The sequence below is a fragment of the Lissotriton vulgaris genome, chromosome 12 (assembly GCF_964263255.1).
Source record: "Lissotriton vulgaris chromosome 12, aLisVul1.2, whole genome shotgun sequence".
Classification (NCBI taxonomy): domain Eukaryota; kingdom Metazoa; phylum Chordata; class Amphibia; order Caudata; family Salamandridae; genus Lissotriton; species Lissotriton vulgaris.
In genome coordinates this window covers 288,300,418-288,328,284 of record NC_141700.1, presented here as the reverse complement: position 1 = coordinate 288,328,284, position 27,867 = coordinate 288,300,418, and the positions used below count along the sequence as shown (strand labels likewise).

The following is a 27,867-nucleotide window of genomic DNA, read 5'->3' as shown; positions in this document are numbered from 1 at the left end:
GAAGGTAAGAATTATTGCACAAACCAATATCATTATGAGTTGAGTCACCAGACAAATTAGGATTAACAACCACAACACGACTCTTATTCCAGATTCTTCCATCTTCAGTCTTAACAGCATTCCTGAAAATCTTGCTAACAGCTCTAACATCAGTATACTTGGACCACGGTTTTCGTCCAACCGGGGTCTTTATTTTTACAAAATCACCCACTTTGACTTCTTGAAAATTTACACTTTTCTTTTTGTCAAAGTACGTTTTACGTGCATTCTGCTTGAGCAGTTCTCTTGCCCTCCAATCACCTATGTCATTATCCACCAGACCTTTGTTTAAGCACATCCACCCAGGACACAACAAAGTATTAGGAATCCTCCCTTTGAACAGTTCAAACGGTGACCTCCCAGTAGAGGAATGAGGGACAAAACGATAGGTATTTATCCTGTCCTGGAGAGTGGTTTTCCAATTTAAACCTGAAGCACGAGCAAGTTGAATTGACTCCTTCAGCGTTTTATTGGCCCTCTCTACGGCACCATTTGTCTCCGGGTGGTATAGTGAACACTTTTTATGAGTAACACCACATTTTTTTAGAAAATCAACAAATACGGAGGAACAGAACTGAGGACCATTGTCAGACAGCATACTATTTGGAAAACCTTCCTTATAAAACAGTGGCTCCAAAAACTTAATGATGGAATCAGAGGTAATTTCTCTGACAGCAGAAACTTCGATCCATCTAGAGTAGAGATCAATTAGTACAATGAGGTAAGGAGTATCGGAAACACCAGATAAATGACCCAGAATGTCAATGGCAACCTCATCCCAAGGATGACCAGGTAAAGACCTCTTAACCATTGGCATTTGTTTTGTTTTCAAGATCTTATCGCTAGAGCAACACTCAGGACATTCTCTGACCATTCTTTCAATTTCAAGATCCATACCTGGCCACCAAAATTGCATTCGCAGAAACTCTTTGGTTTTCACAATCCCCAAATGACCACAATGGGCATGAGTCAACAACTTTCCTCTTAGAGAAGAGGGAGGAACAAGTTTAGTACCTCGAGTCAACAGACCATTATTTACAGAGAGTTCATCTGAAACCAAAGACCAAGGTTTAGACAGACGAGATTTACTCATTAAAGAAAGAATTACATTAGATATTTCTTCATCTTTGCCCAACTCCAACCTCCATTCAGTTTCATCAATTGCACCATCAGTAATTTCACACACATTAGTACACTCATCAGGTTCACATAAATCATCCTGATCAGCATTCTCACTGTCAACCAATCTAGATAAACAATCAGCTGACCTGTTAGCTACCCCAGGAATATACTGTACTTCAAACTCAAATTCCTGCAGAGAAACAATCCATTTCCTAATTCTTGAGGAAATGGCATCAAGACCTTTCTTTGAAAAGACTTCTCTCAAAGGCTTATGATCAGATAACACACACACTTTCGTTTCCCAAATGAGATTCTTGAACTTTCTCAAGGCCCAGAAAATAGCAAGAGATTCCTTCTCTATTACAGAGTAATTAAACTCTGATCCTCTAAGGCAACGAGAAGAACAACAAATTAGACAATCCTTTCCATTTCTCTTCTGAACCAAAACGGCACCCAGGCCTTTATCACTAGCGTCTGTGAACATAACAGTGGGTAGTCCAGGAACAAACGCATGAAGAGAAGGAGCTTTATTCAACTCCTTCTTGATACACTCGAATTCAGCCTTACATTCACAAGACCAGTCAAACACAACATTTTTTGCAGTTAATTTCCTTAAATTATGGGTTTTGTCTGCGAAATTGGGGATGAATTTACCATAAAATTCCACCATGCCCAAGAATGAGAGAAGTTCATCTTTACAAGTTGGATCTTTAACTTTGTCAATAGATTCCACAAGTTCTTTCTTTGGAAAAACACCATCACCAGTGATACAATGACCTAAATAGTTAACTTCCTGAACTCTAAATTTGCATTTAGACCTTTTTAAGGTCATACCAGCACCATCCAATCGTTTTAACAGGTCAGACACACGACCATCATGCTCAAGAACATTGCTTCCATAGATTAACAAATCATCCTGATAGCACTTAACACCTGACAAGCCTCTTAAGATCTTTTACATGATTCGTTGAAAGACAGAGGCAGCTGAGACGAGACCAAAAGGCATTCTCTTAAATTTAAACGTACCCTTAGGTGTAATGAAGGCAGTCAGGTCTTGAGAATAACTATCTAGCTCTACCTGATGGTACGCGGAAGCTAAATCGAGAGTGGTAAAATACTTTGCACCTTCCAAAGTGCTGACTATCTCATCTATATTAGGAAGGGGAAACCTGTCAACAACTACTCCCTTATTTAGAGCCCTTAGGTCAATGCAAAGACGAATTTCACCAGTAGGTTTCTTTGCAATAACCACTGGAGCAAGCCACTCTGTTGCCTCCACGGGTTCGATAATATCATTTCTCACAAGTTAGTCAAGTTCTTCCTGAACTTTCGCTTGTTCTACAAGGGGAATTCTCCTTACTTTAGCCACAACAGGAAGAGCATTGACTTTTAATTTAATATGATGTTTGTAACCACGCAAACACCCTAATTCCTCTTTAAAAACATCTGGAAATTGTTTTGCTAAAGACAAAGACAAACTTTCATCACTCTTGTTGTTACGTACAGGGTTAGATACTTCATGAATTTGAACTTGGGGAGAGGCATTGGGATCAAGTGTTACTCCTAAATAGCGTTGATGCAACCATCCTAATAGTGCATCACCTTTCTTTGACACATAGACTTTACCAACAGTGATCCTTGAACCAAGTTCTATCTCAGCCATGAAATAACCCAGCATCACAATAGGTTTTTCACTATACCCCAAAGGGAAAATATCACATTTGAATAGTTTTACTTTGCCTTTAAATAGCTCGTTATACAACTTTTCATCAATTATAGTTATTTTTTTTTTTCACAACCAAGTTTATTGAGCAAAAGAATGACAAGCATGAGGCACCTTCCCACACCAAGGTCACCACATCAAGATCAATGTATGGATCACATACACAAGAAATACTAAGCAAGTATCAATGAAGCTCAGCTTTAAAATCCCAACTACCCATCCCAACCCCAACTACACCCCCACCCATACCCACTATCCCCCCCCCCTTTCCACACATGTACAGAGGCAACACAGAGATGGTTCATATAAGAGAAGCAGGCATGAAGCAACCTGGGATGTGCCTTTAGGGCCAGAGACAGCGCTGCGATCAAATGTCCTCCTCCGGTTCCGCTGGGGGTTCCAAGGATAGGCCACGATAGTCAGCCCACCGCTTCCAGATCTTGAAGTGCTTGCGCGGGCAGCCCCGCGCCTCAAAAACTGGTTTCTCAAGACCCATAAAATAGTCCAGTCCCGCCTTCCATGCCGACAGGGGGGGGGCCCTCACAGATTTCCAGGCCCGAGCCAAGTCGCGCTTAGCCACCACCAGGCCCAGAAGCAATAGGTGACGTTTATAGATGTTGCCCCCAACCCCGTCCATGACGTGCAGCAGGCCCAGCCGGTGGGTACGGGGAAGATCCCAGCCCAGGACCTCAGCCAGGCAATTCCATACACCCCTCCAGAAGCCAGCCAGGCGACCACATGACCACACTGTGTGCAACAAGGTGCCAGGCACTTCCCCACATCGCAGGCACTCCGATGACTCAATCAAACCAGCCCTCCACAGTCGTTCACGTGTGTAATAGGCACGATGTAGATACTTGAATTGTATGAGACGGAGCCGTACCGCGATAGCGGTGCCACGGGGAGACTCCAGGGCCTCTCTCCAGTCGTCCTCGTCCAGGGTGCCCACGTCCACTTCCCAGGCTTCCCGGAGGGAGCTGAGAGTAGACGAGCAGTGAATAACCAGAGTCTGGTAGATCCTGGAAACCTTCTTGTCTCCCAGGTCGCCCATAAAGACTTTCGCCTCAATTGGGCTAAACTCCGGAAGGGAGTCAAGGCCGGCAATGCTTGGGGCGAGGGCATGTCGCAGCTGTAGGTAACGGAAAAACTGGGACTGAGGCATTTGGAATTCCACTCGGAGGTCTGCAAAGGACTTGAGGGTTGCGCCGGACACGACGTGACCCAGTTGAGTAATCCCAATAGTCTCCCAACCCTCGAACCCAGCCAGAGTCGCCAGCTCTGGAAGCAGACCGTTGTGCCACAGCGGCGTTTCCGCCGTCAACTTGCCCCACCATCCCATGCGGCGCAAGGACTGCCGCCACACTGCAAAGACCACCCTTGTCACCGATGGCAACCCACGGCGTATACGCGCCGAGTATAGAACGGTGTGGAGCGTATGGTCACCCATAAGATGCCTTTCCAGGGCATATGCCGGATCACTCCTATCCCCATACCACCAATCGTTAAGAACAAGCAGATGCGATGCTTGGTAGTAGGAGAGGAGATCAGACGTGGCCAAGCCACCACAGTAGGTGGATAGAAAACATGTCTTGAGGGCCACCCTGGCTGCTCCGCCCTCCCACAGGAAGCGGCCCAGCACAGAGTTCACCTGGCGAAACCACTCCATGCCGATAGGGTGCGGGAAATGTTGGAGTTGGTACAGCAGTCTCGGCAGCGCCACCATCTTAAAGATGGCCGACCTCCCAAAGATCGTAAGCGGCATCCTGGACCACGTTTTAACATCCGTCTGGACCCGTTCCCACACCGGTAGGACACTACGCGTCCAGGCCACGGCCCGCAAAGTCGAGAGGAAAACACCCAAGTATTTCAGGCCGTCCGTCGCCACTCGTAGATCAGCAGCCCAATCGTCGGTCACCGCTCCGCCATGTAGAACCCACAGGGTCGACTTAGATAAGTTAAGGGTAAGCCCGGAGACTTCGCCAAACCCCCGCATGATCTCCAGGATTCGAGGGCCAGAGCGCCGCAGATCTGTAAGGAACAGGAGGACATCGTCCGCGTAGAGTGCAATTCTATCTGTAAGAGTATCGTTCCAGACAAAGCCACGCAGCTGGGCATCTAGCCGCACCCGCGCCGCGAGGGGCTCCATGGCCAGGGCAAATAGGTATGGGGACAACGGGCAGCCCTGGCGCGTACCGCGGCCGATTGGGAAGCGTCCTGAGACCGCGCCTGCCACCCGGACCGACGCCGTGACATTGGTATACAGGAGGCGGATATAGGACAGAAAGACTGGCCCGAGGTTTAGGCGGGCCAATAAGGTGAAGAGATACGCCCAGCTCACCGAATCAAAGGCCCGGTCCATGTCCGCAAGGAGAAGTGCGGCCTGTTCATCCCTAGCACTCATGGCGTCGATCGCTGCCTGCGCCCGCCGGATATTGTGTCGGGTGGCTCTGTGCGGCATGAACCCGGCCTGGTCGGGGTGGACCAGGTCGGCTATAAGGGGCAGAAGGCGGTTCGCCAGGGCTTTCGCCAAGATCTTGGCCTCGATGTTGAGGAGGGAGATAGGCCTGTATGAATCATGACGGTCAGGCGCCCTACCAGGCTTCAAAAAGACCACAATCTCCGCATGGCGCCAGTCAGGTGGCAGCTCGCCCCTAGACCGCGCTGCCTCTAGCGCATTGCGAAAGTGGGGTCCCAGTTGGACGTGGAATTTTTTATAAAATTCGGCAGGGTAGCCACTAGGGCCGGGCGCCTTCCCAGTGTTCAGTTGGCCAAGGGCCTCCCCTAGCTCCTCGGACGTAAGTGGGACCTCTAGGGCCGTTCTAGTCTCCTCCGGGACTGCCTGCGGGAGTAAAGCATCCAAGTACGGGGCAATCCCGCTCTCCCTCAGCGGATCGCGAGGGGCATATTGTGCCTCGTAGTAGCGGGCAAAGCTGGCCGCCAATTGGTCCGGGTCAGTCATGACTGAGCCATCCCCCGCCGTGAGACCGGGTAGCTCCAGGGGCTGGAAGGTCGCCTGGCAAAGTCTATGCAACATGGTGCAGGACTTATCGCCCCACTGATATACCCTACTGCGCGTGGCGAGCCACGCCTGCCGGGCCTCCTCATGTAGGACCGAGGAGTAAGTCTGCTGGGCCTGCAGGAGCTGGCGCACCATGCCCTCCTCACCTCCAAGTCGACCACGCTGCTCCAACTCCTCCACGTGGGCCGCGGCAGCCACAATGGCCTCCCGGTGCTTCCGCCGAGCGGCCGTACACCAAGTTATATCAATGCCCCGGATCGTGGGCTTCAGCGCCTCCCACACTACAACAGCGTCGGCTCCCCCCACCAAGTTCTCGCGCCAAAAGTGGTCGATCGCCTCCCGTAGGTGCGCCACATAGTCCGGCCGCTGCAACTGCCAGGCGGACATACGCCAGCGAAAAGGTTGCCGTTTAACGGGGAGGGTCAGAGTGGCCAGGACAGGGGAATGATCTGAAAGGCCCCTGGGGAGTATCGAGGCGTCCCTAACACGGCTCAGGCAGGCCCCGGGTACAAACAAGTAATCAAGCCTCGAGAATGACCCATGCACCGCCGATACATACGTGAAGGCCTTTGCGATAATAGGAAACATCCGTATCAAATGAACAGGACCGAGCTGGATAGATGTATATTTTCAATCCTTTATTTTTTGTAGACAAATGTTCCAAATCACAATGAATTTTTCTTTTTCTCTTTTTCTAGCCAACGCGTTTCGTCTCTTTTGATGAGACCTGCTACTCGAACAGCGTGGATTCGAAGTAGTTCACTACTTCGAATCCACGCTGTTCGAGTAGCAGGTCACCATGCCGGTCTCGAGTCATTCCTGAATACTCATAGGATATGACAGATTCTACAAGTACTTTTTGAATACCAAGAATTCTCCAGCCCATACCGCTTAGTGCAAAAACAGGTGTTCTGAGCCCTGAAGAAGTCTCATCAAAAGAGACGAAACGCGTTGGCTAGAAAAAGAGAAAAAGAAAAATTCATTGTGATTTGGAACATTTGTCTACAAAAAATAAAGGATTGAAAATATACATCTATCCAGCTCGGTCCTGTTCATTTGATACGGATGTTTCCTATTATCGCAAAGGACATTACTTGTATTTTACAAGAACAATTTTGTTGATGGGTGCTGATTCCAAAGTTTATGCTGTTTTGTTTAGGACTTCTGTCCTTGAGAGGAACTTATAGGGTTGTGTTCCTAGGTCTCTCAAGCACCATCATATTACTTCAAGTCACAGACTACGACAGGTGCAGGTACTTTGCTCCAACCCTTCCTTTGTCAGTTTACATACGTGAAGGCCTGTACTGCGGGATGAAAATGCCGCCACACATCGACCCAGCCCATACTGCGCGCCGTTGCACTCAACCGGGTGGGGGCAGCCGCGGGGGGGGGGTTAGGTACCACACACGCTCGCCGCTGGCGGTCCAAGCCCACATCCATGACTTCATTCCAATCACCCCCAACCACAGTCAGGACCTCGGGGATTTCGTCCCACAACGCAAACAGCCGTTCAGACAGTGCCCATTGCAGGGGGGGAGGGGCATAGACACTACCAAAAACCACCGGCTCGGAACCCAGTAGGCCTTTAACAAAAACAAATCTGCCCTGGGGGTCAATCCATTGCTTCTCGTGGACATAAGCCACCCTACGATGAATCAGTATGGCCACCCCCCTCGAGCCCCTCGTAAAGCCAGCATGATAGACCTGGTGGTAGCCGAACCTCTGGAGGCTAAGGGCTTTGGATCCCAGCATGTGCGTTTCCTGAAGCAAAAGAACATCCACCATCTCCCTTTTCCCCCACCGCAGCACAGCCCCCCGCTTAATCTTATCCAGGACACCCCGCACATTCCACGTCACCACCCGCAGGGTCTTCGAAGGAGTCACACTCGCAGCACTAGCCATTATCGACACATAGTTCAAGATCTGGCCCACCCTCCCACCCAGGTGCTACCCGCAAAACGACAAAAAGCACAGCCCCCGACACGTGTGGACCCACCCCCCCAGCCCGCAAACACAACTCCCCCGTTCCAGCCCAGAGCCCCCCCAACAACAAGTGCAACACCAAAACACCCCCCCATACCCCACTCCCCCCACCCCAATACCTCAGAAAACAGTGAAGTACCTGTCGCGGCATGGAGAGACCCGAGCCCAAAACAGAGGACTCAGGGCCCGCCATACCAATGGATCCCCAAAACCCCACCAAGACGCACACACACCACCCCCCCAACAACACTCACATCCGTGAGGGTCTGAGGCCCGTATAAGGTACCCTCCGAGCCACACAGTGTCCCCATGTCTATAGCTGAAGTCTCCACATGGGAGCCGGCTGGTACATCAAGGACAAAGTAAAACAGTCTCACCAGCCAAGGCAGAGCAAGTCCATATGCCGCCGACAGCATGCATGGAGGCCCAACAGTGTTCAGCTGCCCGCATCGGAGTGTTCAGAGTCCCTGGTGCCACCCGAGTGCGACGCACAGGCGGAAGCCGATCTTTTCTCGGAGCGAGACCTCCGATGTCGGCCCTTCTTGGGCTGGCGTTGTGTCCGCTCCGGCGACGAACCTGGAGACCTGCCCGGGTCCAGTCCCGGCTGGGCGTGGGGACGTAGTCGCACTGCCTCATCTGTCCAGCGAAACACCTCCTCTGGCGAGTCAAAGAAGTGGGTACGAGACTGGTATACGACCCGCAAGCGAGCTGGATACAGGAGCGAATACTGGAGCTTGAGGCCCCGGAGCTTGGCCTTAGCGTCCATGAAGGAGTGCCGCTGTTGTTGCACCATTTTTGTATAGTCCGGGAAAATCATAATGGTATGATTCTCAAAGGCGAGGGAGCCCTTGTTCCTCGCCTCCCGCAGGATAACATCCCGGTCATGATAGTTCAGCAGGCGAGCTATAACCGGCCGCGGGCGCTCACCCTCCGGCGGCCGCTGGGTCAGGGCCCTGTGGGCCCTCTCGATCACGAAACACCTAGATAACGCCCCTTCAGGGAGCCAGCTCTCCAGCCACCCGGTCAGGAACCTCTCCATGCCGTCCTTCTCACACCGCTCCGGAAAACCAATGAAGCGGAGGTTGTTGCGCCGCGCGCGCCCTTCTGCATCCTCCACTCGGGCCGCCAGTGTCTTCTGGACGCTTTCCACCTCCGCAAGGCGCTTCTTTAGGCCACTAATGTCTGCCTCAGTCTCCGTGACACGGGTTTCGACCCCAGCAATCCGCTCCACTGCATTGCGAAGGTCCTGGCGTAGGAGCGTGACATCCGCCCCGACCGCGCCTATCTTGGCATCGAGCATGTCCCGGGACTGGGTTATGGCCGCTAGGATAGCTGCGTTGTCTGGCCCGGGGCCGCCGCTGCCACCGGTCGCCCCAGCGCCACCACTCGGCCCTGTGAATTTATCTATGGGTCCATGCTTGGGCGGGCCACCTCCTCTGTCCCTGGTCATGGCAAGCGCCGGGCAGGGCCCACACCACTCTCGGGCACTGTCGCAAAAACTGGAACGGGGCTGCCCAGATGAGGCCCCGGGGAGGGACGCTGCGATCGGATGTCGCGAAAATCGAGGCCCCGGCGTCACCCCAGCAGGACAGGCCGCACCCACACTCGTCCCCACGGGCAGCCGTCCAGGATATGTCAGGAGGAATCAGCGGGTCCGCGGTCCACGGGTCGCCGTATCCAGTGGGCCTAGCCAGGGGAGGCGGATCAGGGGGGCCAGCCGACCACCAGTCCAGCCCCGGTCGCCCCCGCCACCAGACCGTCGCAGGGCCCGGCCACGCCGCCACCACTCGCCGGTCGTGCAGGGGAAGAACCGATGGGTAGGAGTCGCTGGTTCCGCCTCAAACTCCAGGCGATCGCTGGCGGAGAGACAAGCCCAGGACGGCGTGGCGGATGCCACCCGCGCCCGCCAGGTCACAGCTGCCACCAGGCGTCGCGAAACTCGAGGACCCCGGCTCCGGCCGGCCACCAGGCCGCACTCTGCCGCCGACTCCCCTCGATCACAGGAAGGGAGGAATCACAGGATCCATACACCAATGCAGACTGGAGACTTCACCGGATCGAGTACAGGCACTGGGCACCAACAGTGGGCTCGGGGGTCAGGATAAATGATCGGATTCAGTCCGGGCCGGCGGGAGCTCTACAAGGCTGCGACCGCCATCTTCGCCCGCCAAGCCACGCCCCCAATTATAGTTATTTTTGAGCAGGAATCAAATTTTAAATTTATCATTGAGCCTTCTACACTAACTAAATGAGAAGGATGGTCTGATTTGTCATCATTCACCTCAAAACAAATTGATCTTACGTGAGGTTGAGACCATCTTCTTCTTGAGTTATCGCCATTATATGTTTTGCTCCTGCACAATTTTGCAAAATGACCCTTCTTATTACATAAATTACATGTAACCTTTAAAGCAGGACACATAGGTGAATTAGCCAAATGATTAACTTGACCACACCTAAAACATGAAAATTTGTTACCGGAGGAAGAAAAAGAAGGATTAGATGACCTAACATGTTTCTCTTCATTGATAACATTATCTACTTTCTTTAATTGATAAACAGTCTCATCTACTTTTACTTCATCCTTTGACTCATGAGTAGATGGCTTCTCTTTCTCTTTTTTAAGTTCACCGACACATCTCGTCATATGTTCAACCTGTTTTGCTATAGTTAAAACTTCTTCTAAAGGAGGCTCATCCTTCAGCCACAGTTCTTTTCGTATATCGTCATGTGCGCATCTTAAAACAAACTGATCACGTATCCTTTCATCAAGTGTCTGTCCAAAGTTACATGACGAAGCAAGTTTTCTCAAAGAAGATACATATTCTTCTACTGTTTCATCTTTTTTTTGTTCACACAAGCCAAAATGATACCTTTCCATGTTGGTGCTAAGTCTAGGTAAATAATGCCTGTCAAGTTGAAGAATGGCTATTTCGTATTCATTTAGGTTTCTTTGTTCAGCAGCTGACAAGTCTGGTAAATGTTCAAGAACATCTTGTCCTTCACCTCCAAGACAATGCAGTAGAAGTGAGTGTTTTCTTTCAGCACTCAAGTTGGTTCCGCAGACTCTAGCGTACTTTGCAAATATTTTTTTCCATTTTTTCCATTTTACATTAGGCTCTCCTGGACTCGTAAGGAAAAATGCAGGTTGTGTTACATTTTGCATTTTTAAAAGGATAAGTAAATTATTTTTTTATATTTAAAATAAATTTGTATCCTGTAATTAATCACCTCTTAAGGTTCATTTTTCCCTAATTACGCAATGTTTATTTAATAATTATTCATTTTCTTCATTTTTACTAACATATTAATGTGTTAGAATGAAGAAAACAAATACCAATTGTTCAAGTTATATAGCAGTCTTTGCGCAGAACAATTGAAGAAAGGAGGCAGCGTCGAACAATTGAAAAATTCGAATGTTCTACTTTTTCAATACTTGTATGACAGAACAGAACGATAAAACAAAGGGCGTTCTATTAGAACGCAGTGCAGGTTTCCTGAAATGCAATATTATGAGATTGAAACAAAGGACGTTCCATTGGAACGCAGCGCAGGTCTCCTGAAGCGCAGCGTTATTAAATGAAAACTTCAGCGTCAGCTTTGACAGATCGTCAGCGCGTAGCGTGAGCGTCAGCTTTGACAGATCGTCAGCGCGTAGTGCGTTCTTTCCGTTAACTGGAACGCATACGCTTGAAACGCATTTCGACGTCAGCAATTTAGGAGTTCTTCTTTTACGCGCAAAGTCTTTAAGTTTTAATTTTCCCAGTTCCTTTTATATTATAAATAAACACCTCCCGCTCTCCTCACCACCATGATAGTTTTAAGGCTGCCGCTGGGAAGTCTTCGCTTCACTCGAATCACGCATGAACAGCCGCTGGAGGAGAAAGCAGGTCAGGAAGCTTGTTGTGTTGTTCTGTTGAGGTCGTTTCCGATCGTCGCCAGTATAATATGGTATAAAATGTAATAAAATGAAGATAAAGTCTATCAGGATAAGCAGAGTGGGTTTATTAAAACCTCATCCATGAACAGCCACAGGTAACTGACAAATACAGAATCCTTCAAGCAGGTACATTCTGAGAATTAAGAATGAAGGGGGGGAATGACATGTCTTAAAGGGGAAGGAAAAGAATAATAAGAAAAGGAGAGAACATCACACCATCCACCGACACAACCAGGCAAGCACCATCCAAGCACATCGCCAACCAAGCGACAGTCCTCGCAGACCACCAGATATGTGACATCCACATAGACCGCTAGCCAAGCAACAGTCCATGCACACTGCCAGCCAAGCCCTTGTCCACACACACTGCCAGCTATGCATAAGTCCACACACACCGCCAGCAAAATGCAGGTTCACACACTGCCAGCCAAACACCAGTAAACAGAGTGTCAACAGAACTCCAGTTCTCACACACAGAACTTTTGCTAGTGACTAGGTGTTTTCTACCCCCACCTTGCGAGCAGGTGTGCCTAAATATATCGCTGATCGTCTCGGGGGGGAGGGGTATCATAAATAGCCAAAATGTATTCTCAAAAAAAGGGGAGCAACCCTTGCCTAAGGGGTCGCTCCCTGACATGCCCATAAACATATCTTTGATGCTTAGTGTGCTTTCTGCCCCCCCGGGGGCAGATCGGGGGTGATAACCCCCATCTGGTCCCAGGAGGGGGGCAGAAAGACTGTCCCCTTTTAAGTTAGTGTGGGGGGATTGGCATGCCCATTGTGGGCAGCCCCCACCCCTCTTTTATATAAAAAAAGATCCCTGGTGGCTAGTGGGTCCCCCTCCGAGGGGAAGGGGCAGATGGGGGGCTGAAAGACTGTGAGGGGTGGGGGCATTTTAATGCTCACTGAGGGCAGCCCGACCCCTAAGTTTAAAAAAAAAAAAAAAAGAATCCCTGGGCTCTAGTGTGCATTCTGCTCCCGGGGGGCGGGGAGCAGATTGGGGATGACAACCCCCATATGCCTCCCACAGGGCAGAAAGACTATCCCTTTTGTGTTGGGGGAGGGGCATCCCCACCCCTCTTTTATTGAAAAAAGAAACCATCCCTGGAGACTAGTGGGCTTTCTGCCTTCCTGTGGGGGCAGATCAGGGGCCATTTCCCCCATCTGCAACCCTGGAGGGGCTGAAAGACTTTTGAAAATGTTTGGGAGGGGCAGGGGCAGTATAGCGCCCGTTCAGGGCAGCCCCTACCCCAAAATATCTAAAACAAATTAGCCCTAGTGTCTAGGGGTCTTTTTGCCCTCCCTGGAGCACAAATCGAGGATAATAACCCCATCTGGCTGCCGGGGGAGCAAAAAGACAGTCATTTTTGTATTGGGTGTGGGGGCATTGGTATGCTCATTGTAGGCAGCACCCACCCGCCTTTCATTACAAAAAAACATCCCTGGTGCCTAGTAGGCTTTCTGCGCACCAATGGGGCAGATCGGGGGCTATTGCCCCATCTGCACCTCTGGGAGCCAGAAATTGTGGGGGCATTATTGTGCCCATTTAGGGCAGCCCCCATCCCTAAGTAAAAAAAAGTCTCTGGTGTTTAGTGGACTTTTTTCCCCCCTGGGAGCGCAGATCGGGGGTAATAACCTTCATATGCCTCCCAGGTGGGGCGAAATGACTGTCCCTTTTGTTTTGGGGATGGGAGCATTGGTATGCCCATTGTGGGCAGCCCCCACCCTCTTCTCCCTCGCCATGTGCAGCAAAATCTATGTACTATTTTTAATGTATGTCAGTCACCCCTAAGGAGGGCCTCCTGAGCCTAGGAGGCAGGGTGCATTATATTAAGGGTGTGGACATATAAGTGCAAGCTTATATGCCCCTAAGCTGGCATTTTTTGTTAAAAGCTGCTATAAGTGATAAGCATCCAAAGGATAACTTGGACTGAAACACCGGCAAACTCGAGGTTGGCAGGCCCATTTTGTTATCGACGAATATGTCATGTTTGGTATCAAATGACATGTGTCATCACCCCTGGCATGCTTCTCATGTCAAGGAAGATGCGGCACGCACCATGGTGGCTACCTTAGAGGCTGCCCACCTCGTTACCCATCCTTTCCTGTGCTCTGCCTGCCAGCCAGCATCTGCTGCAGCTAAGACAGGAATCCGATCCCCTGCCACGAGGTGTGAACTATTGCAGGAGGCATAAACAATGGCATGAACAGAAAGGAGGTCACGCATCCCTCCATTACAGGATGGCTAGTGAAGTGTCACATCAAGATTGTAAGCTTCACTGCCTGTAATATGCAACCAGGCTGCCTACAAAAGGAGGAAACAACCTTCCCTCTCCCCATTGGCACATTTGCACCCAGGCAGGCAGGAAAATTAGGTATTCAGGAGGTGTACACTCTCAGAAGGCTAGCCACACCTCGAGGGTGAGCTACCTGGTCTGGACAGCTGAGGAAATTTTCTGCCATTTTTAAAAGTGGTTGAATAGAGGGTTCTAGGTAGAAACATTGACCAACACCATCAGCTATGGTCACCTCAGGGGTAGATAAACAGCTGGGGCTAGTAATCCACTGTTCATGTGCCCCCAATCCCCAAACTCCCCATAATCTGGGATTTTAGGGCTACCCCTGACATCAGAACCTCAGTTCTGATCCGACTTGCAACAAAGGACAAAGAGGAGACCCATGTCTGTGACAACAGGATCTGCACAAAGCAAAGGTGTGAAACTCTGCACTTCCGGCAACCTTCCTGGAACTGCGCAACTGCAACTCATCCTGGACCAAAGCTCGGTTTTCCAGACAGAAGTATCCCTCTGAGTGTCAAAGGCAACTCCAGACTACCCTGGACTAGTGGTACTAGTCTAATGCACACTGCCGGGAAAAACACAGTACTGCAAACACAGAATCGCTGGCCATCGGGCCCTTCAAAGGATTTCCCAAATGTAGATGGTCCAGTGCATTGTGGGAAACGTAGTCCTGACCTCCAGCAAGTTTCAGGCTTCTACCATTTTCCTACGGACATCAAAATAACTTTCTTCTGACCATAACACTACCAAGGCTTGTTGGTCGCTAGTCTGGCAACCACCACCTTTACTTGACGCTGCACCTTGAGTGAACTCCGCAAAGCCTTCATCCTATGTCAACAGTGGCTTCATTGTTGTCTTTTCACACCCGTTTCCCCACCATGTAAGCTTTAAAACCAGCTCTGCCACAGCTTGCGCTTTAGCCCCAAGGACAGCCTGGACAACTCTGTCCCCAGCTTCTTGAGACAAGTAAAATCGAACTGGCTGTCGTGGCCACATCACCTTCACCCTCCTTGGGTTCGACACAAGGAGACCTGAAAGTGACCAATTGTCACCAGTTGGTTTTTAGCATTGACCGCAATTAGGAATCTTTGCAGTATTGTTTTAATATATATATATTTTAGAGTTTTAATTAGCACAAACTAGACCCGAGGCATCGGGTATCAGAGCGCTTTACATTAGCACCAGTTTCGTTACAGATGAACACATTCCTTTTTGTTAGGCACAGGGAGATTACATGATTTGCCCATAATCACATGTTGTGTAGCGTTGTTACCGAGACTCAAACCCGGTTCCCCAGGTCCAAGGTCGACCGTTCTAGCCGTAAGGCTACATCCTCTCCCCAATATTGCTTCTAAAATCAATAACTCTGGTTATAGTCAACTGATTGACTTCATTTTGGTGTCTAAATGTATTTTAAAAATCTGCTTTATTATTATAAATTGGTGACGGAATTTCTTTTGAGTCATGTCAATTACTTATCATCCATGTTGGTACTCTGAAATGCCTAACAAATGTTCCTGTAGTTAAGCCTGACTGCTCTTTGCCCCTCTTCCAAGACTGAGCTAAAGAATCATTATTGTGAATCCAAGGACCATCTTTGTGGTATTGTGAGGGTATTGGATGGTGAAGCATAACCAGCATCATCATATAATACCCCTACTTCCTGCAATAGTGATGTTAAAGTTAGTTTAGAAGCAGACAAACATAATCTGCATGAAGAAGAAGTGTGTTATGTAGCTCAGTCCTCTATACCTTTTTTATCATTTTTATATATACAAAGTAGATTTTTTTGTTACATGTTTTAATGCAGAATTATTTGATTTGGATCTCTGCACAAAATGCCTAAGGATTCAAGTAAAGTTCTAGGTAGCATAGTAATTACAGCCTTTATTGAAAAATCAATAAATATGGGTAAGTGTGTGGGTATAGAGAGAGATGCGTAGATGGTCTCCTTTCCCTAAATGTAGATACAAGGAGCTAAAGAATTTTATGGATATTACTGGATTTGGCAACGCTCTACAATGGTTAGCTGTGGCATAATGAAACATGAGGGGGCCACCCTGAAAAGTACATTGGGGGGGGGGGGTGGGTCCCGAGCCTCCAGGCCCAGTCAGGAGCTCTGAGGCAAGGGGCCTACTGCCCGTTCACAGTGCTGGAGGGCCTCCCCTGGAGCTCAGGTGGCCCCTCCACCCCGGAGCTGCAGGGGCTAATATTAGGCCACTGAATGACAGCTAAACATCTTTTGTTTTTAAATAAAATCTAATTTGGCTGGTCACTGATTCCTTTTTTTTAGTACTGGTGATGAGCATGCTCGTGGAAACTGGGGACTCCTGGATCAAGTGGCTGCTTTGCAGTGGGTTCGAGAAAATATTTTACATTTTGGTGGGAATCCAGAATCTGTCACAATATTTGGAGAATCTGCGGGAGGAGTAAGCGTTTCAGCACTCGTAAGTTTTTCAATAAGTACATTAATGACCAAAAGTCAATACGTTCCAAGTCAGAATTAATTATGTTTGGATCAGTTTTATATATCTCTACAACCATAAAGCAGCTCTTGGAATTTTGAAGGATTGGCACATATATTCAGAAATTCATCTCAATGAAATGATAAATATTGTGATCTTTGATTAAAATAAGTCCAATTTGACACCGTAGTGCCCCAGCCCCTATTTTTCTGCCTTGATCTAAGCTAGAAATCTTCAAACTGTGGGCAGGCCCCCATGGAGGGGCCTACGTTGATTTTCGTGGTGGCATTATGCTCAGACCTTGAGGAGCCTTGGTTACACCCTTAAGGAAATCAAAATCATCCTGGAAACAGTTCTGTATTTTTTTTAGAAAGAAAACTGTGTCATACCACTCTGTAATGGGCCATCTGCCACAAAATTCTCAGTGCAATGAGAACATCTGCAGTGCTTCTGTGGGCTTCTCAGGGTACACCAGATTAAAAGAATTCAGTAAGCTTCGTGCTCATGTGGGATATACAGTAGTGTGAATGATTAGGGATGAATCGCATTGTTTTTCTATATATTGAAGTAATGTTATAGGCAAAAGAGCGAAGATTGAGTAGTTGATCAAAGGCTGCACTCCTTTGTTGGCGCCTACACACCTACATTTGTATGTTGTAGTTGTCCCAAGAGTCCCCCTGATCTGATCTGTTAAAGTGTTCAGACTAATAAGGGGCATTTATCGAATATGGCCCACTCTAAACAAATAGAAGCCTCCTCTTGCCACATCCATTGACCATTGCCTCCTGCTAACCGTCATAAAATAAATGAAGGAGGTACCTGAAATACGACTTCATTTCCATCCTCACACTGGGATTTTCTTAAAATCCATTAAAAACATCCAGTTTATTGCACCCTCCCACACCTTCCTCTGGCATCTCTCCACTTGAATGTCCTATATATTTACACAAAAACAGGTGCTCTGAACCCCCCCACACACATTCCCACCACCTAAATCTGACCTTCAAGTGCTTACATTCCCAAATACAATGCTTTTGTTCTCTTCTAGAGAGTGGGAAGCAGGTACTGGTCAGCAGCAGATTGGGGCTTCAGTTGATGAGTACTTAACATTTCAGGATGTCCATCAAACCTCTGTAGGATGAGTGGAAAAACAGAGGAAGAAGTCAATGTATTGCTTTCCTGTGCATTGTTTCAAATCAGGGAAATTAATTGTGAAATGTTAGTTCCGAGACACCACAGCGGTGAATAACGGAAAACAGATACATCTTATATTCTAAAGTAGTCTTACGAAAGTCCGACCAACATATGCTTCATAGATCTGTTAATGTGTTGTTACATTTATTAATAATTCTTGCTCACTTTTGAAATTGTGTAGTGTCTACACCATTCAAATAAAAAAATCTTCCTTTGACAGGTCCTGTCTCCCTTGTCCAAGGGATTGTTCCATAAGGCGATATCTCAAAGTGGGTCAATTCTCTTTCCAGGCTTGTTCACTACCAAACATGATGTCGTACTCCTCATTCGTGATGTAAGTTCAATATTTTATACTATTTTGTGCCGATGTTATCAATGCCCTCAACGTCACACATAGAATGTTAAGGGGGATTTGTGTACTGTTGTTCGGGTGTGGACTAGTGCACGCACTTTTATGGTCAGCATAAAGACATTTGTGAGATACGCAAAACTTTACTTAGTGTCTTGTACAAGAGAATGGTGAGGTGCTGGTGGCCAAATATGGACCAGGACACAGTAGAAATGGTCAAGGGGTGTGTTATTTATTCAAATAGTGACTAGGTTTTAAAAACTGGACCTGTACCTCTACAACCAACTGAAGTGCCTAAGGGTCCATGATCTAATTTGGTGATTGATTTCATCAGACTGTTTAATGCTCTTCCTCGGAGGTTGATATTTGCCATGGTTATGGCAGATTATTATAGAAAATGGTGGGAGTTGGAGTTAATGGAAGAACCCAACAAATTCATGAAAAATGTGTTTTTAATGGAGGCGTGCCCCAAGGAAATTGTATCAGACAATGGTGTCCAATTTCCTTCCAGATGGATGAGAGAGTTTTGGGAGGAAAATGCTATCAGACACAGAATTGTACTTTATCATCCACAGTACAATGGCCTTGTGGAGAAACTTAATTACACCTTTATGGATTGCACACAGTGGCCGATTCAGAACAGGGTTGAGGTACAAGGAGCTGTGGAGAGTATTTTGTGGTCTCATCGGTTATGCTCCAACAGTACCACCAGGGTAAATCCATTTGAAGTCATGAGAGGGCATGCATCTGTTTCCAATATGTGTCCAACTTGGTTGTGCAAATTTCAGTCTGCAGTGAGTGACTGCACCTGCCTGCAAGAGGATGTCTGGGGGTTCCATAGGACCCCCTTTCTCCACTCCAAAGGGCTGCTATCGGAGGTGCACTGACAGAGAACTACCTATTAGGTGGAGCACTATCAGTGCACCTCCTGACAAATTCTCTGCCTCTGCGCCCGAATCTATAATACTGCGCAGGCTGAGAAGCAAAGGATTCTAACATTTGCATGAGGCCATGCCCCCATGCAAATGAGGGAACATCTTCTGGTGATAGCTCTGGTGCTTTTTGTTCACCAGCACTATCTGTATTACAGAAAGGGCAGCACAAGCATCTGCGGCCTTTTCGGTAAGACCAAAGTGCGCCAGGAGAGGGCAAGCGGCGCACATGCCCGTTGTTCCCCTTGGGTACTTTCCATAATACAGCCTCTGGTGGTAATGTGAACAAAAAGCACATGGCACATTGTTTGGTCTAGATATCAAAAAGAAATCAAGACTGTGGGCCAGATGTACAAAGTTTTTTTATGGTCTCAAATGCTATGATTGGGAGTTTGTGACTACAAAAATAGTTTTGGCAATGTACTAAAACCCTTTTAGGAGTCAGTAACTTTCTTGCAACTCCTATATTGCATTAGAGATGGATAAATAATCACTTTTTGTAAAGGGTGTGTGGTAGGCATCTCTTTCAAATAGCTATTTTTGTCCATGTGTATCAAGGCATAAGGACTGAAATAGCGATCATAAACCACTAAAAAGTTACCAACCACTGAATTTGGACAGTAATCCATTCACACAAAAAGGAGGTCCCTTTGGGGTCTTTGCCACTTTGTGAATGTTAAAAAATGTTTTTTGAGAAGAAGAGAATGGTCCATGGCACCACTGCCAATTCTGACACAACCTTTTTTAAAAAAAGGAAACTTTTCTTTCTAAATGCAGACCTATTTTCTTTAAAGAAAACTGACTGCATTTAAAAAAAAGGTTACTTTATTGAAAATCAGTCACAGACATAATGGTTTGCTGATCCTCACATTCCACCATCTCTGTGATAGTGGCCAATCCTTCTTAGCTGCAATTTGCAACGTACTTAATAAATATTAATTAAGCAAGTCAAGTTGTGACTCAGTTTAATCAGTTTTTACAAGCTGGCCCAATGGTACAGAGGATGGCAATGTTTAATGGTTGCAAATTGCAACTAGCATTTAGAGGCCAGGAAATAGGACATCTGGTCCTAGGTTCTTCTTTTCTGAAATGTTAGAGGCACTCCAAGTAAATGGTCCTAATGCGGATGTTGAGAATTCATTTTTTGTGTTAGTTCATAGACTTTGGTCAACAGCCCTATAGAATTTAAAAAACCCTTCCAACACAATACTTTACAAAACTCAGTTTTACTCCATTAAATCCCCTGTTACAACCACCTGATACTTTCTATTAACTTAAAAGGCATACAGATTGTATGAGTCAACAGAATATATGAATTTAATTTCAGAAAAACGGTTAGTTAATTATAAACAACAGAAGCACTGTAGATGAGGTTCAGTTGGTCTTATCGATTTCAGCCTTGGGCACTTTAGCGAAACTTTATAACAGTGAAAATTTATCTCTGGATTTTAACCTCCATAAAAGGATGTCATTATAAAAAGAGCAACTGTTACTTGGATAAAAGATCACGCTGTTAGATAAAATCAAAAACTGACAATGTGATATGGCATTGATAAGCTGCGTGATTGTCGTTGTTGTGACCAGTCCTCTTTGTCGGTTACATCCTTTCGGAATGCGGAGTACGTAATTTTAAAGAAGTGCAGACACAGTTCAATTAGTAAAAAGGTGTTTATTCAAGATGGGAGGATCAATCCCTGAACACGTCCTTCTCTTCCAGCAACAGTCTTCCTATCTGCTAGCCTCCCTTCCTGGATCTTGGGAGGCTAGCAACAGTTACCAAGACAAAACACAGCTACCCTTGCCAACAATAAACAAAAATAAAAAAATTATGAAACTAAAGGAAAACTACATAACTAAAAGAAGGTACTTTTCCGATTACACATGTTCCTGGTAGCTGCATTCTGGTATGACTATGAACATACATAGTCATCTTGCCACTTGGGTCTCCTCTTGACATGTTTATTATATTTCTTTACAGCAGCAGAATCGTCACCCAAACTTTCTGCCACACCACAACCGACTTCCTTAACCAAGTGTCTCATTCCAGTTCATTACACAATGTGATTCTTTGAACATTCCACACTTTCCATCGTCCAACCATAAATTATTTCCAATCACCCTTCTGACGCACCTTCTGGGTACTCATCTTGCTGGTCCTTACCCAATTTCTAACCATGAACATGCGACTCCCCTTTCTGAACTTGTCATTGTGTCTCCTTACATGCTTATCTTGCATTGCAAATCCTCCTTATCCACACATCACATAGCACCCCTAAACATCCATGCTGGTGAGTCTCTGGTACCTGTCTGTCTTCCCTTCAAAAGCATGAAAGGAGTTTCCATTGTGACAGAGTGAGGCGTACTGTTGTAGCTCCATAACATCTCCTTGATCGCCTCCCTACAATCTCTACTAACTCCCTCACATAACTGTATACATTCCCCTAATACTCGGTTGAATCTCTCAACAAGACCATTATCCCTAGGATGATATACAGACGTGGTGTGGTACGACTCTCCCATTTTTGACAGATATACTTTGAATTCATGTGCATCAAATTGGGGCCCATTGTACGTGACCAGGGTTTCTGGAAACCCCTCCCTACGAGAAATGTGGGCACAAAATTCTATTATCACAAAATTCTATCATGTTAGCTGCCATCATTTCTCCTGTTAATGCCACCTCTGGCCACTTGGAGGAAAAAACACATGTCAAAGCCATTCTACACTGGGCTATCCTTACTGAGTACTTGAGGGTCAATACAGCCCCTCGAGGTCTAATAGTGACCAACAAACCACTAATAGTTCTAGAAGAGACTGCTTTCAGGAGAAATTTGGCCCTGATAGCGTGGAAATGTACGAGGAATTGGTTGGTACTGATCATCACCACAGCCAAGAGAATAGCAGACCCTTTGTTCATCCAGATACAGGCTAGTGAACAGGTCTTGAAAACAAGCATAGTACTAGCTATATATATATATAAGGAGGCTGGGGGAAACAAACAAAGAAATAGGAGAATACAAAGACTACTTGATGCAATCTAAGATTAATAAATTACAAAAAGATCTGTATACAACTGATAAATACGTTCAGAGAAAAATGGAGGAAATGAAGAAGGGACCACAGGCAGGGAGGAGGACTATGGATACCATGAGCTTAAGTGTGATGGGAGCAACTATGAGGCAAGACCAAAGAGAAGGGGTAGAGGCAGAGGCCAGTGCCAGGCCCACGCCCAAAGTTCAACCCCATGTACCATAACTACCCAGGTCAAGGATTCAGATAGCCTCCCTTGTTCCAATTGTTTCCACCTATACAAGGGCCTCACAATCAACAGTGTCCACAAACTTCTGTTTCTTTTTTAGGGAGAAGCAGGGGGAGAGGCAGAAGCAAGCAAAGAGGAGCACAAGGAGTACAGTGGGAGGACCTCAATCAGAGAGTGACAAGAAGCATGTCACGGGACCCCTCACCAGGCACAAGCAGGGAGTGAGTTTAGTGATGAACTTAACAGATATCCTGCTCACTGAACCTCAAAAGAAACTGCTGAACCAAGGCCCAGGTTTTGTACCGACTAACACTTTGCACAGCTTAAAACTGAGATAAGAGCTCTCAGAATTCTTTAGAACTACCAGACTAAAGGTCATTTTTGAGGGACACGCAGACAGAACAGAGGGTAGAGGAGACTCTAAATGTTGCCCAAAATCCAGCTTGGCACCTTTGAGCTCAGCACTCTCCCGTGAAGTCATCACATTTGAATGAGCAGTAGTACACAAAGTGGAAGAATTGGCCAGAACTTACATGCAACCATTCAGAAATCTCACCAGGGAGCAGAAAGAGGCACTGAACTAAGTGAAGGAAAACCAATACGTGGTTTAAAACCTGCAGACAAGGGAGGGGCTATAGTCCTCCAAACAAAAGTAGCCTTTGACTAATGCACCACATTACTCAATGATGCAAGGAACTACAAAGTCCTCCCGAGAGACACCACTCCAGAATTGAGACTAGAGATCACCATATTGATAGAAGAGGCCACTAGTAATGATTGGATCTCTGAATATGAAGGGAATTTCCTGTCACAAAAAGATCCAGTAGTGCTATACTTTTACACTCTCCTGATGGTGCACAAAGCTAGCCGACCAACCCCTGGCGGGCCTATTGCCGCAGGTTTCGGATCCATTTTGGAACCACTGTCACAATTCTGTAATTTTTTCTTTAAACCTTTGGTACAAAGCAGGGAGGCATACCTAAAGGACACCACTGATTTCCTAAACTTACTCAAAGACATGGATTTTGACCCAGCAGAAGAGTTCCTGTTGGGAGTGGACATGGAGTCCCTCTACCCCAACATCCCCCAAATAGAAACACTAAGAGTGGTTGAGGAAATTCCATATGCTCAGGGGTCACAAAAGTACACCCCTAGGTCATTCATTATTCCCTTGGCTGAAACATCAGTGACGAATAACGTTTTTGAGTACAAGGGTATGTACTTTCTACAAACCCACTGGACCTCAATGGGTAGTGCCTTTGCGCCAAGCTTAGCAGGCCTCTATGTATCCTCTTTCAAGCAAAAGTACATCTTCACACCTGAAAGCCCTTGAACATCCAACATTAGGATGTGGAGACGTTCTATTGACAACGTCATCCTCATTTGGAAAGGCATTGAACAATCCGTTAAAGACTTTCTACAATGGCTCAACAGCCAGAATCCCTATCTACATTTCACTTCCACGATCAAAAAAATTTGTTTACCATTCCTCAACTTGGAAATCATTCCGTACTGAGCAAAACTGACCACACTGCTTTTCCATAAGCCCACTGACAGGAACGGCCATCTGCTCTTTGAGAGTTTCCACCTAAAATCTCTTTGGGAAACCTCCCGGTAGGCCAGTTCCTGCTGATACGGAGGAACTGCTCTAGCCTTGAAGATTTTGAGAAGGAATCAGAAACACTAGCAGTGAAACTGGAGGGCAGAAAATACCCCACTAGAGTAGTCCGTAAGGCTCAGAGGAGAGCACAGTACTGCCATAGGGAGGCCCTCCTGGAAAAGGTGGAAAAACCACCAAACAAAAATGCCATCTGCGTGATGACATTTAACACGGCTTCGACACAGATTAAACTTATTCTCTATTTGCAGAAATTGACGAATACTCAATTCCAACGGCTTGAACCTGGAGAAACCATTGTTCTCCTCCAGCAGAAGCCTTAATATCAGGGACCATCTAGTCCACACGAGACCCCATCCAATAACATTAAAGGAGCAAAAAAAGGCTTGTGGGAACTCCCTCTGGCCACGGGGGCACACCAGATGCGGCTCCTGTGACATATGTAGGCTCACTGCGAACAAGAAAAGTATAGACGTGTGGCTCAACTACCCGTGGGAACAACTTCGACATACAAATAGTAACTCCACAAACGTAATATACATGATTAGATGTCTGTGTAATCTAATATATGTGGGGATTACATCACAGGAGGCAAAAGTGAGGATAATGGAAAACAGAAGCAACATTAGGTGTGAGAGGACAATGACACGATTTACCACCCATTCCGCTGAAATGAAACATACCCTCGATGATCTGTACTGTGGTTGCTTAGGTTAGGAGGATTCCAATAGCTATTCAGGAAAAAGTTGAACAAGAATTGAAAAAATTACAAGAACAAGATATAATTACTTCTGTTGAGGCAACTGAATGGTTGGCTCCAATTGTTGTTGCCAACAAACCCAATGGCGATATAAGATTATGTTGTGATTTAAGGTCACTCAATAAGGAGGTTGTCGTGGACAAATTCCCTTTGACTAATATAGATGAATTATTATCATCTTTAGGTGATGCTAGAATTTTTACAACACTTGATCTTACTCAGGCATATCATCAAATTGAATTGACGCAGGATTCACAAGACCTTACAGCGTTTATCACTCCGATGGGTGCTTTCAAGTATAAGAGAATGCTGTTTGGTCTTGTGTATGCTGCGTCGGTTTTTCAACGTGTTATGGCATCCATTTTGAAAGGTATAAAGTCTGTAAAATGCTATCAAGATGATTTGTTGATTTATGGTGTGAATCAAGAAGAGCATGATAGCATTTTAAGGACAGTTCTTGAAAGATTAGAAAATGCTGGTTTGACTTTAAAATATGAGAAATGTAAATTTTCTGTCTCGGAGGTGAATTATTTAGGTCATTGTATATCAGCGGTTGGTATTTCACCTAAGAAAGAATTGGATGATACTATTAAGAATCTGGTATCACCAAAGAATAAGGAGGAGGTTGTTTCTTTTCTTGGTATGGTGGAATATTATGGAAAGTTCATCAAAAATTTAGCAAGTAAATCTGGTGGATTAAGAGGTCTTTTAGGAAAAAACAAGGAATTTAAGTTCTCGGATGTATGTCAAAGGGAGTTTGAGGATATCAAGAAAGATTTAGTTGCTGCTCCAGATTTGCAAGCATTTGTTCCTTTTGAAGAGACATATGTTATTACGGATGCAAGTTCTAAGGGTTTGGGGGCAATTTTGAAACAAAGAAGGAATGGACAAGAGAAGCTTATTGCCTATGCTTCAAGGAGTTTGAGAGGTGCAGAACTGAACTATTCAGTCATTGAGAAAGAAGCCTTGGCCATATTTTGGGCTTTAAGGAAGTTCAGGAATTTTCTGTGGGGTCATAACTTTAAAGTTTGTACCGATCATAAACCTCTAAGAGAGATTTTCATGGTGAAAGGTTTGGATAATGTTTCTTCAAGAATCAGAAAATGGGTGATTAGTAAGCATGAGCGGGAAATCCGTTACGCTCGCGAATTTTGCGGATTTTTGGGAAATCCGCAAAAAAAAATCTGCGAACGTAACAGGTTCAAAAGTTGAACCCCCACTCATGCAACTATTTTACAATGGCGCCAGCAAGCTGCCAGCGCCGTTGTAAAATAGTTACAAAGTTAGCTTGCACAGGAACCACTAGATAAAACGAAGCAGGTGCTGCTTTATTTTATCTAAATGCTTCCTGTGCAAGCTAACTTTGTAACTATTTTACAACGGCGCTGGCAGCTTGCTGGCGCCATTGTAAAATAGTTATTTACACTTACAGCTCACTCAAGGGACCCCTGCGCCCTTCGGGGCGATTGCATAGTAACACACACATGGTCGCTCGAACTAGTTGATGCTCAAATTCAGTGACTCATTCATTAGCCCAAAAACAATCGTGGGCGTCGTCGAGGCTGGACAGGTGTGCCTTCTTCCCAAATCTACCGTGGAAAATCAGCTGTGATGCTGGATAGGCTTTGCATCCTTGACTTTCACAAGCGCAATACCCGAACTTCTTTCTCTTCATCTGCTGAACTGATCTTTCTCTGACCTTTTATTCACACAAGAGGCACATACCCTACTGGGCACATTGTGTTCGCACGGGTTTCTGCAAGTTCGCACGCGTTTTGTACAATTTCGCAATTTGCGAGATTGTACAAAACCCTCGCGAACTTGCAGAAACCCGTGCGAACATAAAAAAAAAAATCCGCGAGGATTCACGGATTTTGTGGATTTTGCGGATTTTCGCAATCCGCAAATTCGCGGATTGCCAATCCGCAAAATCCGCTCATGCCTAATCTTCAGGAATTCTGTTTTGGCATTGACTATATACCAGGTGTGGAGAATGTATCTGTGGATTGTCTTTCACGTCTTGTTGATGACTCTCAAGGAGTTGTTTATGAGGAAGGTGACTGTGAAAGTGAGGTAAATGTTTGTGAAATTACCTCAGGTGTCATACTTGAAGAGGAATGGTTGGAGGAGTGTAGTAAAGATTGTGAGATTAAAATTGTAATTTCTTCTGTTACAAGGAATTCTGATTTTGACTAAGCATGGGCGGAAAATCCGTTCCGCTCGCGGATTTTGCGGATTTTCGGTAAATTTGCAATCCGAGAACGCTCGCGAATTTACCGAAAATCCGCAAATTCGCACGCAGGGGATTTATTTTTCTTGGTGATACAATTTTGCGGCGTGCGGTGTAAGTTCGCAATTGCAAACATGTAGGTGCGGCGGGCAGCAACAATCTCGCACTCGCGAAATTACAAAATTTGCAATTCTGCACAAGAAATCCACTAGCAAGCAGCATAGACCTTCTGAAAATGATGATTTTTATCAGAATAACTCCTCAGGTTGATATTTGCCTGCCTTTTTTTGGATTTGAGGCCTTTTGACTTTCTTTGGATCACTTTTGGATTAGAAATAAACTTTCACAAGTAAGTTTGTTGGCATTACATTTGCTATTCTGCAGAAAAACGAGTTTTGCTAAACTGAAAGCACTCAGCAGCAGGTGCAAAAGTTCAAATTCATCATTAGTAACCATTCCCTGTAGTGCTTCCTGACTGGGGCCCCTCCAGAGTTCAGTTGCTAGTTGCAACAATTGTATGACCCTGCTCTGACCCTCACAGCCGGATCATAGAATAGCTACAAGTAGGCCACAAAGGTCCTGGAAAAAAAAAATTGCACTGCAACAGAAAACAAATTACAGATAAGGAAGCAGGTGCAGACTGGAATTTTAAAACAGTGACACATTAATAAATCAACCCCAAATTAATTCATGTCAGTTGAAGCAGGGCAGGTGTGCTTGCTTTTTCCCCCCATAATCTACAGTGATGATGATGAACCAGAGGGTGGCATTGATGTACCAGAGGGTGGCATGGGTGAAACAGAGGGTGGCAGTGTTGAAACAGAGGGTGCTGTGAACCTGTGATGATGAACAAGACGTAGAAACAACACAGTCGCGACCGTTGTGTGCCGACAAGTAAGTTCGCAATCGCGAACTGGTACAAAATCCTCGCGAA

The 27,867-nt window shown here is 46.2% G+C and overlaps 1 protein-coding gene across 1 annotated transcript in view; it reads left to right on the top strand.

The window, feature by feature from the left end:
• The window catches only part of LOC147673983 (fatty acyl-CoA hydrolase precursor, medium chain-like), a 419,415-nt gene that overhangs the window by 153,416 nt on the left and 238,132 nt on the right, over window positions 1-27,867 (top strand). The window contains exons 6-7 of the mRNA XM_086945068.1: window positions 16,420-16,573; window positions 18,006-18,119. Of these exons, the coding sequence (XP_086801194.1) occupies window positions 16,420-16,573; window positions 18,006-18,119 (268 nt within the window). The remainder of the gene's footprint in view (window positions 1-16,419; window positions 16,574-18,005; window positions 18,120-27,867) is intronic.